Below are 19,117 nucleotides of genomic sequence, written 5' to 3'. Positions count from 1 at the left end.
CCGCGCGGAGCACTCTGGGATTTGTAGTCCGCTGCAGGGGCGGGGCCACAGTGCAGAGCGCGCGCTGCTTGAAAGCCCTGAGGCGGCGGTCGTGCGCTACGGCTGAGCGCGGCGTGGGGCAGCGGAGCGCAGCGGCGCTCGGCTTCTCCTCTTCCCTCTCCCCAGCAAGGGAGCGGCGCGCGGGGCTCGTGGCCGTTAGGGGACCGTTGCCCCGCTCCCTCCTTCGCCCCCTCCCAGGCAGCGGCAGCGCGTGCCGAGGTAGGGGCGGCGGCGGCGGGTTGGCGGGAGTGCCTGCGGCTGGGGCAGCCGCCTCGGCCTTGTCGTCCTTAGACGGGCGCTCGTAAGCTCCCCATCAACTTGGGGGGCTGGGTGGGGGCTTTCGGCCGCGCTCGATGGCGCCCGTGGGAACCTCCCGCTGCCCTGGGCCGGGTCGGCGCATCCGCCGCCGCCTCCTCCGTACGCAGGGATTGCGCTGTGGGGAGCACTAACGCCACACGTTTTCTCTCCCGTAGCCGCACCATGGGGATTCAGGGGCTGCTGCAGTTCATCAAGGAGGCCGCGGAGCCCGCCCACGTGAAGAAGTACCGCGGGCAGGCGGTGGCCGTGGACGCGTACTGCTGGCTGCACAAAGGCTCCTATGGCTGCGCCGAGAAGCTGGCCAGGGGGGAGCCGACGGACCAGTAAGTCGCGGGAACCTCTCAGTCCCGGCCCTTCCACGGGCTGAGGTCTCGTTGACCTGGGTGTTCTTGAGTTAAAAGCAAAGTTAAAGCAGTTTCAGTTCAGTTCTGATAGACACTTGCCTCATGCTTTGAGCAGTATCTTGCACAGACTTTTTCAATTATTCTTTGGTTTGTTACATTTTTAGTTACAGTAGCTCTTTGTCTGCGAGGTAATTTCTTCCTTTATGTAGCCTCATTGCTAAGGAAGGATGCCAATAAAAGCTGTGGCCACACTGCAAGTCCGGCTTTGGAGCATAGGTCAGATTGGCATGAGTTCTGCTCCTTTGTCCTCTGCCTAGAAAACTGAGTTGAACTCTTGTTTTAGATTTTCTTTTAAAACGTTTTTTCTCCTTTATCTTTAGAAATAAAAATGCTAGCTAGGCTGGGCTAAGCTTCGTTCGTGGGATTTTGATTTAAGTATTTGGCTGGAGACAAAAGAGAGCTGATTACAAATTGATTCAAAGCTTTAATTCCTGCTTCTGTTGGCAAGAAGAACTGCAGAGTTTCATTCAGCTCTGCTGCTTGTCTTTGAAAATAGTGGAAATCCCTTGGAATTCTGAGACGTTATATATTTTTAAGTGAATTAAAAAGAAACTGATAGGCAGGAAAACGTGACCCATCAGTGGGAGCTTTAGGGTGGTTGAACTTCTTAACTATGCCTATTTAACGAGGGGGGAAAAAAATATATCTTTGCGGACATATGATCATTAATCTTAGGTAGGCACTTTAACGGTAGTGTAGAGATCCCCTCCATGCTTTAAAACGTGTCTGAATAATTTTATAGTTGCTGTTAGATGTTAGCTGTGTGCTGCTGATGAAATGGTCCTGTTGTACAGATCTACAGAACTGACAGGTGAGGAGATGAGAGGTCTGAGGAAGTACGCAAAGTGTGGAATTGCCTGCAAAAATTTTTAGTAAGGGTTGGTCTCTGCAGGCAGTGAAGGAATGCCTCCTGGTCCGTGCTCTACTTTTAGTGCTGTAGGGGTAACTGTCCCATCTCTGAATGTTCTCAGTAGCGTGCCTGTATGTTTAGGGCAGGAGGATATATTTACATGCCTATCTGTGGCACATACCCACCATCTGAGAATTGGATAGTTCTGTGGTTAGAGGCTTTATACCCCATTACTCTACAAACATGCACTCGGTGAAACTTTTAAAAGGCTACAAGGAAAGATACTGTAGAGCGCTTGCAATCTATTGTAGCAGAGTCAGCTGAATGCTGCTTGAGCTCTTAGTGCGTTTTGTGCAAAAATAGAGCACAGTCGGCTCAGACTGAAGCTGGGAGGTGAAGCATTTATTTATTTAAAAAAAGGCGTTTGTGTGTTCTTAATCTTTCTGTGATTCAGGAATGATGTAAGGCCTGTTAAGATCCCTGATCAATGAAATGGGTTTTTTTCCCCTCTTCTTGTTGACACAGTTATGTAGTTTTCTGCATGAAACTCGTTGATATGCTCCTCTCGTTTGGAATTAAACCAGTTTTGGTATTTGATGGATGCACCCTACCTTCTAAAAAGGAAGTGGAGAAGGCCCGAAGAGAGTAAGTACTGATTTGCCAGCACAGCAGTATGTTTAACGCCACAGTCCATTTCTGGATTTGGTAAAGCTTCAAACTTATTAGGCAGTGATCTTTGGTGATCTTTTCTGCACTTTAGTTTAACTTCACTAAATTTACATTTAAAATTGTACAAACATCTTCTTAGAGATTTAATTCCAAAAATAGAAACATGTTTCATAAATGAAAGCATTTTTAGAGGGGAAGGAAGTAAACTACTGCACACCATTTCCTGTAATGTGTTAAAGCCTTTCAGTTCAGCCAAGCTGATTGATCTCTGTGGACAAAAATATTCTTACATAATATAACTTTATTATAAATTAATACCACTGTCCCTATTGTTCTGTTCAAATAAACAGATAAAACTATTTCAGCTTTGGATTTGAGTCCTATACAACTGTACATCTTGCTGAAGTTTTGAGATTTTTTTCATTAAGATGTTGCTGTTTATCAGTTACCACAGAGCATATATTTCCTAGAGCGTGGTGCAAACCTTTTTTAATATTTGAAATGAAGTAAATAATGCCTTCCCTTCTGTAAACCAGTGAGCATCTGACATCAGTTGCTCCCAAAATCCATTACACTTATTTTACTGCATCCTGATTATGAGTGCAACTCTTCTTTTTCACTGCTGATTTCAGTTGGAGTTGTTGCTGTTTTCTCACTGTGTATTTCACCATGCCACTCTAAGTGTCTTTTTTGATGCGGTGGTTTGCAGTTATTCTGATATTTGGAGTTTTACACAGGAGAATGGATTTGGGACACATTCAACTGCAACACAGCTTTCGTGCTTTTCCAATCGCTATCTCCTGGGCTTTTCTAATATTCAGAGGGCACTGTATATTTTTCTTTCAGGAAGCGTCAAGCCAACCTTCTGAAAGGAAAACAGTTGTTTCGGGAAGGGAAACTTTCAGAAGCACGGGACTGTTTTGCTCGCAGTGTAAATGTTACGCATGCTATGGCTCACGAAGTCATTAAAGTAAGTTGTCAGTGCTGCTGAGATGAATAATATCAAGCAAAAAAAAAAAATCAATGCAGTAGATAGCATGTCTTACTCTGCTTTTATACGACTACAGCGCTACCTTGTCTACATAGGAAAGAGAAATATTCCCTATACCTCCTCCTCGTAGTCTACAGCATACACTGGATTATGTTTGATGTGGTTAACTTTGCTTCGGATTTGTTATGCCCAGTTGTATGAATAATAGTGATTTGTCCATTTAAATGCAGCTCTTTTAAAATCCATGCATTGACGTACGTAGCATCTTGAATTTTCAATATTATTTAGATACCCCCCTCAGCTAAGTTCCTGGGATAAATTCTGGCTTCTTAAAAACCTTTCCAGGTTCTCTTGCATTATTCCACTGCAATCATAGGATCTTTCTTAGAAAAATTGCTTTGTTTTCTTTGTACAGAATGTACTGTGCAGGAGTGTGAAGCATGCAGCTGTGACCAGTGTGTACAGTGTTACATGCCAGCACAGGAGAGGCTGTTTTGTAAACCATTCTTAAATGCCTAGAAACTTGGGTTTTAAATGTGAAAGATAAGACTTTCAGGTAGGGGCGGGTGGGAAAAGAGGAGCAGGCGGGGCATGTAGCCATGTTCTTTACTTATCTATTAAATATTTGTATGTTTCCTGTTTGTGTACAGGCTGCACGAGCCCGAGGAGTTGATTGTATTGTTGCTCCCTATGAAGCTGATGCTCAGTTGGCTTATCTTAATAAAACTGGCGTGGTTCAGGCCATAATTACAGAAGATTCTGATCTTTTAGCTTTTGGATGTAAAAAGGTATGGAAGAAAATACTAATAGCCCTTAAATCTTAGTGATCTCTTAAAAGCAAAGTTGAAAGTTGCTGAATGTGTTTGACTTACTTCGTTACAATAAGTTGTGAAAATTGAAGGGGATAAGAACAGCACTCACCTCTATTATTTCCACCAAGTGCAGTAAGCTGGCATATGTACAAATGGAACAATGCACCAATATTGGTGAAAATTATTTTTTCACTTCATTTGCAGGTGTTTTTGAAAATTGACAAATTTGGAAATGGGTTGGAGATAGATCAAGCTCGGCTAGGAAACTGCAAGCAGCTCGGAAATATATTCACTGAAGAGAAGTTCCGGTATATGTGTATTCTGTCTGGTTGTGACTACCTCTCATCAATTCATGGAATTGGGTTAGCTAAAGCATGCAAGTTACTAAAATTAGCTAACAATCCAGATATTATAAAGGTAATCTTGATTTAGCTTTGTGTTGGCTATTTGGGAGCTTATGTCTTTGTATATAAAGCACTGAATTGAAAATGTGAGTTTCTTAGCTTTCTGTCTTAAGAAGAATGGTCTAAAGTATTTTGGCCAGTGCTGTAGATATTTATTTGTTGGACAAGAAGACTTTATGAAGTGTTGGCTTGTGATAGTTATGACTATAAACAGCTAGAATTGAGAAAACAACGCACAAGGCTATTTTTCCTGCTTCATCTCTCCTGTTTAAGCTGATCTTTGGAACAGAATGCATTCTACATTTAATGACAAACAAAAATACCTGGTAATTGAAATGTAATTACCTTTTAATTACTTGAGTTTTTTGAAAAAACTGTTTCTTCGCAGAATATTTCTATTATTTGCTAAAATAGAAATTCCGATTAATTGAAGACTGAAGGGCTTGGAATAATACTTGTGAAGGCAAACCTGGAATTCTGTTATTTGTTCAAAAGCAGCAGTTATTTTTTTTTCTTTTTGAACAGGTTATTAAGAAAATGGGACACTACTTGAAGATGAATATAACTGTATCTGAAGAATACATACAGGGCTTCACACGAGCCAATAATACATTCCTTTATCAGTTGGTTTTTGATCCTATCAAGAGAAAATTAGTTCCTTTGAATGATTATGCTGATGATATTGATCCAGAAACACTACTTTATGCAGGACGGTATCCTTTTGGTATTTAAACTGGAAGGGAAAATTCAACGTGAATGCTTGTGGTGTCTTGCATTGTTTTTCACTGCACCTCTACTATTGGCTAAATCCTGCTTTTTCTGCAGCATTATAAATTATAGAGGCATAGAAAGGTGGGGGTTTTTTTTGAGCAGTGAATAACTGAGTAATAAAAAATGGCCTATCATTTTATGTAGCTGCTATTGTTTTAATAGAAAATAACTGCTCGAGTACAGGTTATTCTTCAACTGTTTGAGTTGAAGTTTGTGCCTGTGTTCTGTGTTGTAATCTCTACCACTTTAATCCTTGCTACGAATATGTAATCTAAACATTCCCTGTTTTACCAGATATGTCTCCCTACAAAGCAAGTATTATTTTGATACTTGTCATAAATTTCAGCATGGAAAATGAAGAGAACAAAGGGAGAGGACAGTTTAAGTAGTTGCTAGTTTGGTATGTTCTTCAGGCCAGCTAATCTGTCATTTCCAGATGCCAGGAAGGAGAAAGATGGTGATTTTCCAGTGACTTCTATTGGATGATTGAATGCTTACCTTTAGGCTTGCTTAGTTTGCCAAGCATTGCAGATATATAATGACTTGTCACATCATATTGAGCCATAACTATTAGTATCAATATATATGGTTAATGCTATATTGCAAATTCAGAAATAGCTGTTCTAACTTGAATGCTTCAGTTCATTTATTGTGCTATTCAGATATATTTTCCTTTAATATGATGGGTACAGACACTTTGGAGATAGTACTGGTTTTCAAATTGCCCTTGGGAACATTGATATTGATACGATGGAACAAATTGATAACTATAATCCCGATACTGCGCAGGTAACACCTTTGTTCTACAATTGCATACTGAGATAATAACACAGGTTTGAACCCTGATGAAAGAATACAACTGATTGTTATCCCTAACTGACTTGTCAGTGAAAGCTGTTCTGCTCGTACAGAAACTGTATGTTCTCAGAACTGTATGAAGAAGTATGATACGAAGAGCAGTCCAGCGTAAAACTCTCTTAAATTCTGACTATGAGTAGGATGTTAATATTTCTTTGAAGTACAAGTGACACCTAGTCTATAAACTTCTGCAGCATCTTCAGAAACCTCACAGTAGTAATTACTGAAAACAGTTAAACCAGTAGTTACTGTTGTGGCTTTACAACTCATCTAGTCATTAAAGAGACCACCAGGTAATATCCGATGCTGATGCATTCAGGCAGTTCTATAAATTCTAATCCAGGAAAAGAATCTTAGGCGAAGTAAACTGTGTTTATGGTACTTGAGAACTGAAATTTAGGTTTTTAACAGTTACAACCAGTAAAGCCTTCTAGGGTACCTCATCTAAATGATGCTGGAAAATGTAAATACAAAGGCGTGGTTTTAAGAGCCATCGCTTTCTGACTGACTGTGGTTCTGAAAATGCATGCCTTCCAACTACTTATCTGACTATAGTTCTTTCTAGTAGTTAGTCTTCTGAGTTGCTGTGCTTATTTGACAATGGCAAAATGCTCTGTGGTCACTTTATCCTAGTGCTGTGTAACTCTTCACTTCAAATTCTCTGCATTTTCTGAAAAAGTAAGCAGGAAAATATTGTGACCTAGATGGCTCTCAAACACATTAAACACCAACTACAGTGGTGCAAAGAGCGAAATGATTTGGTTACATCTGGAAGAATCCCGACTGGATTCTTCCATCACGTGCTACTTGCTTCTGATCTAAAGTTCTAAAATAATGTCTGTAAGTAAATAGTTGTGCAGCCAAGACTGTGCATTTGCAGACTTAAATCTTCTGTGTTTACTGGGGGTTTGGTGTGCTTTCAGTTTTGTTTTGTTTTTTTCCTTATTTCTTTAATGGTCATGTTAGTATGGATATCCATAAGTATGGATAGACATAGGAACAAATTATTTCCTAGTGAATAGAAAGCTGTTAATGGAGATCCTTAAGTGATATGTGAGGCTTGGGGGATTTTCTTTCCTTTCCTGACATGATTGTATTCATTCAGTTCACAGCAGAGACTTGAACTAAGTTATGTTGGCTAAACACTGGTATCGGGATGTGGATAAGATGACCCTAAATTAGGTGACATGTAGCATACAAATCCTTAGTTCTCGTTCTCTGTACAAGTAAAACTTCACTTCTTAGAGTATTTGACTGTCGTATTTGTCTGTTTTACTTCCAGTAAGTCCTTAATCCTGTTTACTGAAGTAACTAATTAAGATCTTTTTTAAAGTGATTTGGAGAGTATATTTCTTCCAAGTAAATTCAACTGTGAGGACAATATTTTCCCAAATTATTGTATTGAACAGAAGTAATAATTAAGCCTCTGATTTTGAGAAGAGCAGTTAGCCACTGATGCCATGTTGGACTAAAGAAGTCATGGCGGCACAGAAGAGAAAGAATTTGTAGGAAAGCAAAAGAAATATGGGAACAAAATGGAAATATTTCTGTGGAGTAGCCGTGTCAGCAATGGGTGTGAGTCAAAATGCTCTTATGCTAAATGAGGTAATCTTATTTAGAAGGCAAATTTATGAGCCTGTTTTTCATTTTTAATTTCTTTGTAGCCCGTGCAGCAAAGAAGCCATGGCTGGAATGACAAACGTGCTAATCATGTAAATAGCATTTGGAGCAAAGACTACAAGCTTGGCCCTAGTACAGATGATGCTCCTCGTACAACTCACTTACCAGAGAAATCAACAACGAAAGGCATTGAGAAGATAATCAGTATCAAAGGGTTAAAACTTCCAGGCAAGGAGCTCTTCACAAAAAGGCAAAGGAGTGGTATGTTCTTAGTTAACTAACTGTAGAAGATTTTATGAAAGTAAGGATTTTACTGTATTATAAAATGCTGACCCTTTCAATTTTGAGATATGCTTCTCTCCATTGTTAAGAATGTACTAGATATTTTGTGGTTTAATTTCTATTTTATTGTAGCACGTGAAGAAAAGTCTATCAGAGAGCTGAGATTTGGCCATGTAGAAAATGTAAAGTTTTCTGTACTCTGCTAACACTGTGCTGTTCAGTTCTCTTGCCTTAGTATGCTTTACTCCAGTTTTCTCCCAGCTGTAGATCTGTGCTGTATTGTCTTGTATATCACTGCAGCTGTCCGGGCTGAAATAGTCTGGGCTTTTAACTAAGGAAGCTCTCTGTTCTCACTGTGCTTCACCTGATACGTTTTTCTCTGTATTTCTTCTTCTTTTGCATCCTCCTTTCTGTTTATGCTACTAGGATTTCATTTTCACCTTTGTTACTCTTGACAGTCTTCCTACTCTTTAGTTTATTGAAATTTTGAGTTAGTTTACTAAACACATGCCTTTTAGCTTAATGGAAAGTTTGATTTCAAGGTGTTGAAACCATAATGGGTGCTCTTCTTAATCTCAGCTGTTAAGCCCACACATCATCTACCTTTCTAAAGTGAGTTATTTTAAGCCTACTTAATACAAAGTAACAGTACAAGCAACTTCTGAACCACGTTGATAACGCTTTTTAAGGCAGTAGAGATAAATAATGTAATGTTCATTTCTTTCATAACTGGCTAGTTCTGGAACAAGCTTCTTCAGTGATTCTTACATTGTCTTTAGATTTAGAAGAACTCTCAGATGGAGATCTGTTGAATCAATATTCATTTTCAAAAGCAAAAAAATTCAAGGAGAGTGGTGAAGATGGCCAATCACAGAAGAGCATTTCTGCAATACAAAGCATTGATTCTTCAGGGAATTCTGTCATTAAAGAAAGCTCTAACTCTCTGCCCAGAGTTAAAAATAAATTTGCTTCTTTTCTGCAAAGGAAAAATAAACAGACAGATGCTGTGATTGTTCCAGGAACAAGAAGCAGGTATGCTTGCATCACGTGTTTCAATGAATAGCAGGATACTATTTGGTATCGCGGTTGTCACAATCCTGTGAATACTGAAAAGGTACTTTAGGCTTTCTTATGCAACTGTATCAATGCACCGGTACTTTTAGCTGAGATGGGCAACTTCTTGTGCTAAACATGCAATATGAGATGCATAGGTAGATAAATAAAAAAGTCTTTTTTTTAACTGCAGAAATGAAGGCTGTGACACAACCCAACACAGCCTAGTCTCTACATATCAATTATCTAGGTGGTGGCCATACTTAATTTGCATGACGACTCATTTAAAAAAAAAAAAAAAAAAGATATAGACAAGGAGAAAAGAACATAGCTGCCTTGGCCAAATAAATAAGCAATACTTATGTATTGACTTATCTTTACTGAGTTTTTGTTTATTTGTTTCAATATAGCTGTACCTGGTTATACTGTATGATACACCACTTCTTACCCAATTTTGTTCAGATCATGTTTCTTATTTCTCCAAAAACAGTTTGAGAAGAGGGACTTTGAGTTTCCCAGGTTTTTGGTTTGTTGCATTTGACCACAGCTGTTTGAACTGGTTTTTACAAATGAGTGTCGCAGATCTGTCTCATTATGTATTTTTTCTTTTTACCTTGAATAATCTGAAGATTTGTGTGTGAGAGAGGTATAATTTTATGAAACAATCTTAATACTGATATTCTTTAACTCATACCTTCCCTAAGTTAGAAGTTCAGTTTAATCAAAAGCTAAGAATTGCCAGTGATGACAGGCTTCTCCAAATAAATGCTCAGTTTCTATGAGGAAGAGAGGAGGAAACTTGACTAGTACTCACTCTTAAGAGCTGCTCCTATAGCACAAAAAGAGCTGGATAGGTTCTACATTTCTCAATTAGAGTTTCATTATCATTTAGCTTTATGATAATATTTTTTTTAAACTTTGTATAATTTCTCGTTTCTTTCAGAAGAAGGGTTTATTATTCTTAGTCAATGAATGACATGTTTACAGATGTTGCTTTTTTTTTTTTTTTTCCCCTGGAACATAAAATAATTTTACTGTTGTCTTTTAAATGTCTTCTGGAAGGACTAGAGAATTAAAACCATGGTGATTTGCCCATGGTCAAAGCAATCTGTCTTCAAGTGCATTTCAAAAAATCAAATTGATGGATAGGGTTATGGAGATGAAATACTCACTTGCAGTTACTTTCTTTTCTGTTGCTTTCATCTCTACTGAACTTAGTTTTTCTTTTTTTTTTTTTGTAGGTTTTTCTGCAATGATGCAGATATGCTTGGTTTTAAAGCAAAGGATGATGGTGATACAATTGAAGATGTTGAGGAAGATTGCAAGCAACAGGAGGTAAAACATGTAGCTGAAGATGAAACTCCATTTTTAGAAACTGAAAAAACAAAGACTGTCTCATCACTTCCTGAAGAAAGACCAAGAAGTTGCTTCCAGTGGCTCAGCATCCTTGGAAATCATTCAGGAAATCCTGGCCCATCTCATACCGTATTTTCACAGCAGTCTTACCAACAGAGAAGCAACTGCATGGAATCCCAAGCAGATGACAGTAATGGGGTCCAAGCAGAGAGTGGAGCCGTGTGTGGTGAATCAGATGAAGAATCCTCTCCCTTAATAGAACCACAGTGTTTCTCCCAGTCTCAAAAGTCTGTTGAGCCACCGCAGTGCAGTTTGAGGTCTTCAAAAATACTACAGGTATCTAACAACAATTCAGACACAAAAATAAGAAAACTGGACATTTCAACCTTTGCTTACGTTCCTTTTTTTTTTTTTCTCTAAGATAGAAATTAGGCTGTGAGGTTCTCATTCTTTGATTTATACCCTACTCATTATTTAACTTCTACTCACAAAACGTTTTGGTGTTTGTTGCAGTTGTGTAGTATGAATTGACTTACTAGCTTAGAGCAAGTCTATTCTTCCCTGCCGCCCCCCTCCCAGTATTTTCATTGCTGTTACTACAATGAGTTGTGACACTGCAGTTGTAGACTACCTTTTTGTTCTCTGCTTTAAGTCCATGAAGTTCTCTGAGAGAACTTGTGTCTCAGGCTGGTGTTTCTTGCTGAAAATATACTAAGGATTTTATGTAGGTTCTTAGAATTGCTGAAAACTTACTTCATAAAGTATAGATATTTTGATACAAAAATATACATGATATAAAAAAGGTGTTTTGAAAACAAAATTACTTTTTTCTTTGAAGGAATCTGACTCCAATTCCAAACTGTTTGATAACCAAGGTACTCAGAGGTCTCCAGTATTTTCTGCTGTTCAAACTGACAGAAAGAATATGGTAGCAAAGATCAAGGTAAGGATTCCTTTAATTTTTCTATTAGTTCTACTGAACACTGAAAATGAGTTTTCACAGTCTAATAGTTCATTTTAAAACTTTCAATGCAACAACGTGCCTGCTAGCAAGAGAAAATTGCTTTCTTACTCATCTTTATCAGAGCTGAGATGAAATATATGCAGGCTCCCTATGACTGGTGTGGTTGCAACTTGCTTAGTAAGAAGACAAGCTATCTCAAAAAAACCCACTTCCTTATTTTTCCTCTGGAATGCTAAAACTGTAAGTTTTACAATGCAAATTGCAGTCATCTTAGGTAAAGTCACAGGATATAGTCTCATTTCATTGCTTGTGTGGATGAGTCTGCTAGTTCAGCAGCTTCCTGCCCTTCAACTAGAAAGTTTTTTAACTTAAACCTGAAAAAGTTTTAACTAAGCTTCTTTCTTTAGCTGTTTTAGTTATCGGCGTTATTTGACATTAGACTACTCAAGAATAGTCATTTTCCCTTCACAGTCCACATTTTGGTTACTTTTCCTCTTGAGTACCCATAACTTGTCTTCTACGTGGTATCTTACATATCTAAGAATGAACTTGCATTCCCTGTCTTCATGGCACTTTTAAGAGCTGTACCTGTCTACTTTACAAAGCTTCTAAAACCACAACATCTGGGGGTACTTTAATTCCTTAGGTGTTGTCATTAGGATTGGCTAAAAGATTCAAAAGTCAAGGGAAGATGCTTTTGTTCTTTCATGTACACCCCTGCTTGTTTCTTTCCTGTAGACAATGAGAATAAAAATCAGAAGCTCTTTTGCAAAGCACGAGTACTGTGCATGTTATACGATGGTGACACCTTGTGGTTATTCTCATAGTTTCTATGTTAAAGATTTAAACTCCAGCTTCGTTCTGGAGGACCTACTTACACAAACAGTGTTTGTTCATTAGAATAACAGTTTGCCTGCTTCTCTCCAAAACCAAACCATGAACTGAAATCATCTTGATTAGAGCTGTATGACTATTTTTAATAATGTTTAATATGGTTTGCTTGAAGAATAAGTTCTTGCACTAAAGATATTTGGAGACTTAGAATACTAAGTATTGGGGAATTCTTGGTATATGGGGATCCCGGGGTAGTGTGAATGTCATTTGAGCATATCCTCAGGATGTCTAGGGCTCTTTGGGCACCACAGTTATTCCTGGAAGTCCACAATGAATATGATTACTTAAAAGCAAGCTGCTAAGAGAAAGATTTTTGTCCTCATTTCCTGAGGACATGCATTTCTCTGCTACGTTTATGAGCTGGCAACAGAAAAAAACAGAGCAGCATTCTGAGCAGCTATAGGTCAGTTAGCCTAACGTTGACCCTGGAAAATTGACAGGGATATAAGAGATTGTGGTTGGGGATGAGATGAAGTATAAAAATCTCACCAACATTTGCAGGCATTGTGTAATGTCAAAACCACTTTCACATGCTTTAAATATCAAGAAACAGAATCAGTGTTCAGAGACTGGTGAGAGAGTTGGAAACTGGATATGTGTTTTAAATAGTAGGATGTCTAGAATAAACTATCTAACAATCTAAGAAGGAATGTATCTTTCTTGGTATCTTCAAACTTAAGACTGGTTGCCTTTTGAGATGTGTTCTGACTGAGCACAGCTGCTTTGAGTTCCAGGTACAGAAGGTCCCACTGGAGGTACAATCCTTGGGTTAATTGCACTGATAACTTTTCTCTGCTTGTATTTCATGACGAATTAAATCATAGGTATCCCGAATAGTGATACCAGATGGCGACTTCTCTAAATTGTGAAAGCTGACCTGGAAAGTTTTTCTTGTGTTCCCGTGTGAATAGACAAGACAACAGAAATCCAATAAACTTTTACAGTTGCATTCCCAAGAAACATACTTTTGTATACTTTGCATTTAACATGCAAAGATATACAGAAGCTGGTTCATCGGTTCTTACAGCTGTATTATCTCCATGTGAGATGAAGATTTTTGGATTAGAGAAGCTGTCTAAATATGTTGTTAGGGAAATCATATTGGATTACCTTTACACATTGTAAGGCACTTTTTAAAGTAAACACTTAAAAACCTATTAAGCAGCATAATCTGTTGTTATTTTAATCATTAATACTCCGGCATTGAAAATGTTGCAGGTTCCTGGCTTACGCAAATCCAGTTCTGTGGGGTCACATATTGTGACAAAACTGAAACCATTGATACCAGCTAAAGTAAGCGGATTAAGTAAGAAACTGTCTCCTGTGCAAAAGAGAAATCACTGTGATGCTGAAAATAAGTTGGGACTACAAGCCACCATTGGTGAACTCTGGAAAAACTTCCAGTTTAAAAGGTGAGATGCTTTAATCCTTTACTTAGAACCTTTGTGAACCTTTGAGTGTTTGAAAACACTTATTTCCTGAAGATTTTTGAATTGTTTGGTGGAAATAACAAGGAGAACATCTTCAGATATATATTTCTACACATGGCTCTTCATTTCCTAGGCCATCTTACTTTTGATTGCTCAGTATAGCCACGAGTTACAATTTGAAGTAAATATGCTTTCTACTTCTAATTATGTTTTTCGTACTAACCAGAAAGAACTCTCAGTTAAAGTTGGTTTATTTGAAGTAGTGCACATCTTGAAATGTAATTCATATGACAGTTATTGCCACCAGGCTTTATATCAAATACTAAAAGGCATTTCTCAGCTTAGGTACAAAAGCAGCCTAAAAGTTGCCAAACTTGATTGAGAGCACATTGGATTTATTTAACTTTGATTGCCTCTCACACATGGGAATGGCTGTTTGTTACATCTGTTTTCCTTTCAAAATGGTGGTGAAATGACAAAGCATTGCTAAACAAAGTCAGCAGGTTGTGAAGGGACTTCACGCTCTGCACTGAGAAGATGAATACTTTAACTTCGGGGAAAAACAAATCTGATAAATTATGTAGATACAAACATAGAAAACATCAATACTTCGGAGTTGTCTGTTGATCTGAACTGATATTAAAATTGTTTGTCCGTTATTGTGCAGAAGATGTCTCTTATTTGTAAGAAAAAGAAGCTGAAATGCAATTAGTATGGAAAAGAGACTGAGCCTGTGTGTTAAGTCTAAATAACTGTTAATAAGTTTGGGCCTTATGTAGGTTATTGTAAGTTTACACAGCTGTTTTCTGTTCAGAAATATTACTTCTGGTACTAACATTTCTAGAAATCTTACTTTCTTATCCTTTTAATGCTGATTAAGAACTAGTCTCAGAGTGTTACTGATAGTGTTTGTGTATGCATTGCTTGGCTTCTAATTGGGAGTGTCTGACTAGGATTGTTAAAGGGTCATGTGTTTTCATTTATCGGAATGCAGACATAATAAGATAGTGAGCCCAGTAGCAGTGACACTGTGCTCCTTTATTCTGCTGGTGGTTTTAAGACGTACGCCCCAACATCCACACTTTAATCTACATTTTTATCTACATTTCTGCTGGTCTGTAATTTCTCGGGGTATACTGGAAATACATATTTTTAATATATTGCTTAATTTTATGCAATAGCAGTTTCTTAGTTTAAGGGATGTTGTTCGTAAATTATTTCTCAAAAAATGATTTTCCCCACTGAGAGTGATGGCTTAGATCTGCTCACTGTTTTTGTAGATTTAAGTGATTATCTGAAATTGTCTATAGGCAATTATATTGTCTGAAGGCAAACAGATCACACAGATCTCTAGTCTGTTCTGTCCTTAACATTCACAAGTTATATACCATACTACAGTCTTCTAGAAGACCCGGAAGTTAAGGAAGCACATATAACCTGGTGTAGAATGTGGTATGTAATGCGCTTCAGATGTAAAAATAATAGCTCTCGTTCCGTTTACAGGATAACTGAAATGGTTGAAATTGCTTTCAGTGAAACTGTTAGCAGTAGTGAAATTGGACATAAAACTTGCATCATCACTTTTCTTTTGGACTTGCAGGTGGATGAGAAGGTAGTTGGATGAGAAGTCTAGCTTTCAACTAACCCATATGTTCTTACAGGTGTGTGGTTATAAACACAAAATGTCGTAACTTTGGGTTTTGTTTTGTCTTTCCTGCAGAGATTATGAAAAACTCCCTTCTTGTAAAAAGTCAGACCCACTGTCTCCAATCAAAGATAATATTCAGCTCACTCCAGAAACAGAAGAAGAAATCTTCAATCACCTCGAACACGCTCATGTTCAGAGAGCTATATTCCAATGAACTGTATGCTGTGCAATAGAATGCATTTTTATCACTGTCAAAACTTCTTTGGGACCTCATCAGTATAGAAAAGATACTTTGAAAATTAGCTGTACGTTTTAGTCTGATTACTGGTTTCTCATCTTGTTTTATAAAAAGCGAGTCGAAAGGTACAGTTTTATACTGACTGAAATAAAACCTTCAGATCTCCGTTCTCTTGTTGAAAATTTAATACTGCTTTGTCCAAACCACTTTCAGCTGATCCTGAGTATTTTTTGTAGCTCACATAGACCTTCGTACAACAGCTATGGCTTTACTTTTGCAGAAAACAGCAAGACATGTTTATGTCTCAGTTTTTAAGACCATTTAAAATTTTCTTGCTGCTTCTTCCCTGTTGAGCCTAATTGGTCTCCAGGACAGGAATAAAACTGCTCTTGAGTATTCAGTCATCACTATACTCTGATAATGATGATTCTTTCACTGCACGGTAAGATCTCTGTTGATGGTTAGCTTTCTGTACTTAATGTATGATGCAGCCATGTTATTAGTGGGAGTAACTTGGGAATTGCAGGAAGGAATATTACAAGTACAGGGATTAATGTTCACAGGCATAGAACTATTGGCTAGCATAAATTACTGTGTTGCTGTTGATAATGATAAAAATGAAATTTTGAAGGGAAAACATAAACTAATTGGTTGTTCTCATCATTTATTTATCAATGTGAGAAAAGGAAGGTTGCTCTGTACAGCTGCTCATTGCCTGTGCCTTTCACTGAGAGCCATGAATTCCTGCGTTAGTGGAACATCAGAAGAGACAAACTACCACTGTCAAGGACAGGTACTTTCAATAGGAGTATAGGGCCTCTGACATGAAAGCAGCATGTATGAAAATTACTGAGGCTTTTAATTCTGTTATCTGCAAAAACAGCCTTACCCAATTTTGTAGTTTAACTATTGAAAATACAACCACTTGTTCTTCTCTAGCTTCTTCAAACAGGGAATCAGAGGAAATAAAGGAGACATTTCACATACATGTTTTGACACAACTTTGCCACAAGTATGTACCTTATTTTGTTTTTTTCTTGTGTACCCTTCTCTGGAAATTATAAAAAATATGATACCTTAGAAAACACTGGACACATAACAACTTGCTGGAGTGTTATTTCAATGGTAAGTATGGTGGGAATCATTTATGCAAGAGTATTTTTGTGTTTTATGTTCTTAAAGTAGACTTCTTAAGATTGTCTGTGTTTAACTTCTGTTTTGTGCTTCAGAAGTGTCATGGTTTTGATATGTTATAGGGCAGTCTTCTTCAGAAAGGAGCACTATAATATAGAGGCTTCTACTTTACATGTAAGCATATAATAAAATAGCATGTAAAGGTTACAGGTAAGCATTTCAGAATTCTGAATTCTTGGGCTGAGTGTTTTTTTATGAAAGGTGTGCAATAACATATATGTAAACTAATATCTGCACAACTCTTCACAAGTTCAAACTGACTATAGGTAAGGGAATATTCCCTAGTAATAAATAAATTACTTTTCAGAATGGCAGAAATTGTTACAGGGGGACGGTGGGACAGGAGAAGAAGGGAGATAAGATGTGCCCTAATGAAAAGACAAAAGGAAGCTTGGAGAGAGGGAAGGAGAGTTTAGTTTCAAAAGTAGATGTTGAAAAGCTGGAGGATCTGAGGATTAAAAAACAAACAAACAATAGGGATAAGTGAGAGCAGATAGCACCCTGGACATGTGTTTGTGCTGGTGGGATTTTATTAGTTTGCTTTAATTTGACATTCTTTTTACATATTTAATTATAATATTGTCTTATCAACAGGACTTCAAAATATTCTTACAAAATGGATGGAATCTCTATGAAAGATCTTTTCTGTGAAAAGAGTGAATCTGGTCTGTAAAAGCTAAATATACTGATGGTGGTCTAATCAAGCTTCACTTCTGGAAGTGCTGACTACCTACTGCAGCCAAAAGGTAATATAAGCTGCAAGCGTTCAGTGTCACAGTAAATACTTGTGACAATGAGCACCCTAACCAAGTATGTTTTTGATACTATAGGTACGTGACTTTTCTATATTCAGATGAGTCTGCTTAAATCTTTGTTCTAATTACAGCAGTTGATATTATCCATACGCGTTTTTTCTTCCATAAGTGAATGTAGTGGAATCACGTTTACTGGATGGAAGAATATTTGAGGACTTGGGCTTTGCAATCTTGGTAAAAAAAAAAAAACAAAGTTGCTGTAGTATTTAATGGAATTTGCCATGTTTTAGTGTTTTCTGTTATTTTCTGTTACATGCTGGCAGTTACTGATACTTTATAAAGTGATCCTGTTCTCATGTCTGCTTAATTTTCTTGTAACAAAGTCATATTGAAGCTAGAAGGCACTTCTTCACTCTTAGTAAAAATGTAACTACCGGTTCTATTTCCATTTTAGGGCTTAATTGTAGGTGTACAAAGATGCTTGGTCTTCTTACAATGCTTTGTAATGAGATTAATAAAATTATTGATATGGGAGGGAAAAAGAGGCGCTAAATCCTTTTCTGAACAATAGAGGTCACTTCATGTTGGTAACAGACCTGAATCTGGCTGCAATAACCTAAGCTTTAGTTCTAAACATACAGCAACAAAGTTTCTTAAGTATCTGGAGATACAGATAAACTTGTTCCTTTCCTGCGGCTTTCTTGTGTTATGACATACCTCTAAGTTTGACAGTGAAATCGAAGTCATAGATAAGGGAGATTTTGCTCTACTGTATTTGGATTGGCATGTTTAATTCTCCTGATCTCTCTTCAGTGTGCAAGCAAAATCATCATGGAGAGGCTCAGCACCTCATTAGGTTGTATGCAATTCATTCAGTTGGAGATTGTACGTTCATTAATGAAATGCTATCACTGATTATGTAGTAATCAATTTTTTCCTTTATCATAGAAATACTCTGACCATGCGTCAAAGAATGAACTTGAGTAAATACATTTGTGCTTCGCTTTAGGAAGATTCTAGAAATCAAGAATGCACAAAGAAGTTAGTCTAGTTAACTAGCATTATTATACACAGAAATGCTGAAAAAGTTATTCCTACATATGGGATAGAAATATCAGCTAAAAATGTTACTGAATTTTAAGACGAAAAGAAATGCTGAAGAAAATCCAGACCATAGCTCTCCTGTTCATTACTCCCACAATTTTTTATCCAATTAAGCAAAACACTGTCACAGAAACATTCACGTGACACAAATAGAAGTAGGTGCAAGCAGAATACTTAGTAAAACTTAGTAGATATGCTCTCAGCTGATAATTTTCACTTAAGGCATTCAGTGAATGCATGTGAACGTGGAGATTTTGAGGTCAGTTAGCATTCAAGTTTGCATCACAAGCACAGGTTTTTAGCAATTAGCAGATTTGTCTAATTTTTTTCTTAGCCTGGAATTCATTGCAATAACTGAGAATAACTGGGATAACATTGCTATTAACAGAGATGAGCAAATGCAATCTTTAGTAGTTCCATTATCAACTGTTTGTTTTGGTTTGTTTGGTGGTTTGTGGTTTTT

General features: G+C 37.6%; 1 protein-coding gene across 2 annotated transcripts; it reads left to right on the top strand.

Moving 5' to 3' along the window:
- The first annotated feature begins 47 nt into the window (after positions 1-47).
- On the top strand, positions 48-15,771 carry EXO1 (exonuclease 1). 2 transcript variants are annotated; one of them, NM_001395987.2, is made up of 14 exons: positions 48-258; positions 513-680; positions 2,137-2,256; positions 3,127-3,250; positions 3,922-4,059; positions 4,288-4,500; positions 5,013-5,200; positions 5,951-6,047; positions 7,781-7,997; positions 8,798-9,050; positions 10,313-10,763; positions 11,266-11,370; positions 13,504-13,697; positions 15,436-15,771. In NM_001395987.2, exons 2-14 carry the CDS (start codon positions 520-522, stop codon positions 15,575-15,577), a joined length of 2,403 nt encoding a protein of 800 aa, NP_001382916.1. In that variant the 5' UTR covers positions 48-258; positions 513-519; the 3' UTR covers positions 15,578-15,771. The 2 variants fall into 2 exon arrangements, with proteins under 2 accessions (NP_001382916.1, XP_046794789.1); XM_046938833.1 differs by having other exon boundaries at positions 226-340.
- The last annotated feature ends 3,346 nt before the right edge of the window (positions 15,772-19,117 follow it).

Source organism: Gallus gallus, chromosome 3 (genome assembly GCF_016699485.2).
Source record: "Gallus gallus isolate bGalGal1 chromosome 3, bGalGal1.mat.broiler.GRCg7b, whole genome shotgun sequence".
In the NCBI taxonomy this organism is placed as follows: Eukaryota; Metazoa; Chordata; class Aves; order Galliformes; family Phasianidae; genus Gallus; species Gallus gallus.
This window is presented reverse-complemented; position numbering and strand designations above follow the sequence as displayed.

Excerpts from the sequence above, each read along its gene's own strand:
- EXO1 (NM_001395987.2), top strand. The coding sequence starts at position 520 with ATGGGGATTCAGGGGCTGCTGCAGTTCATCAAGGAGGCCGCGGAGCCC. Across the intron at positions 4,060-4,287 it reads TAGCTTTTGGATGTAAAAAG|GTGTTTTTGAAAATTGACAA; the intron begins GTATGGAAGAAA and ends CTTCATTTGCAG. Across the intron at positions 10,764-11,265 it reads GGTCTTCAAAAATACTACAG|GAATCTGACTCCAATTCCAA; the intron begins GTATCTAACAAC and ends TTTTCTTTGAAG.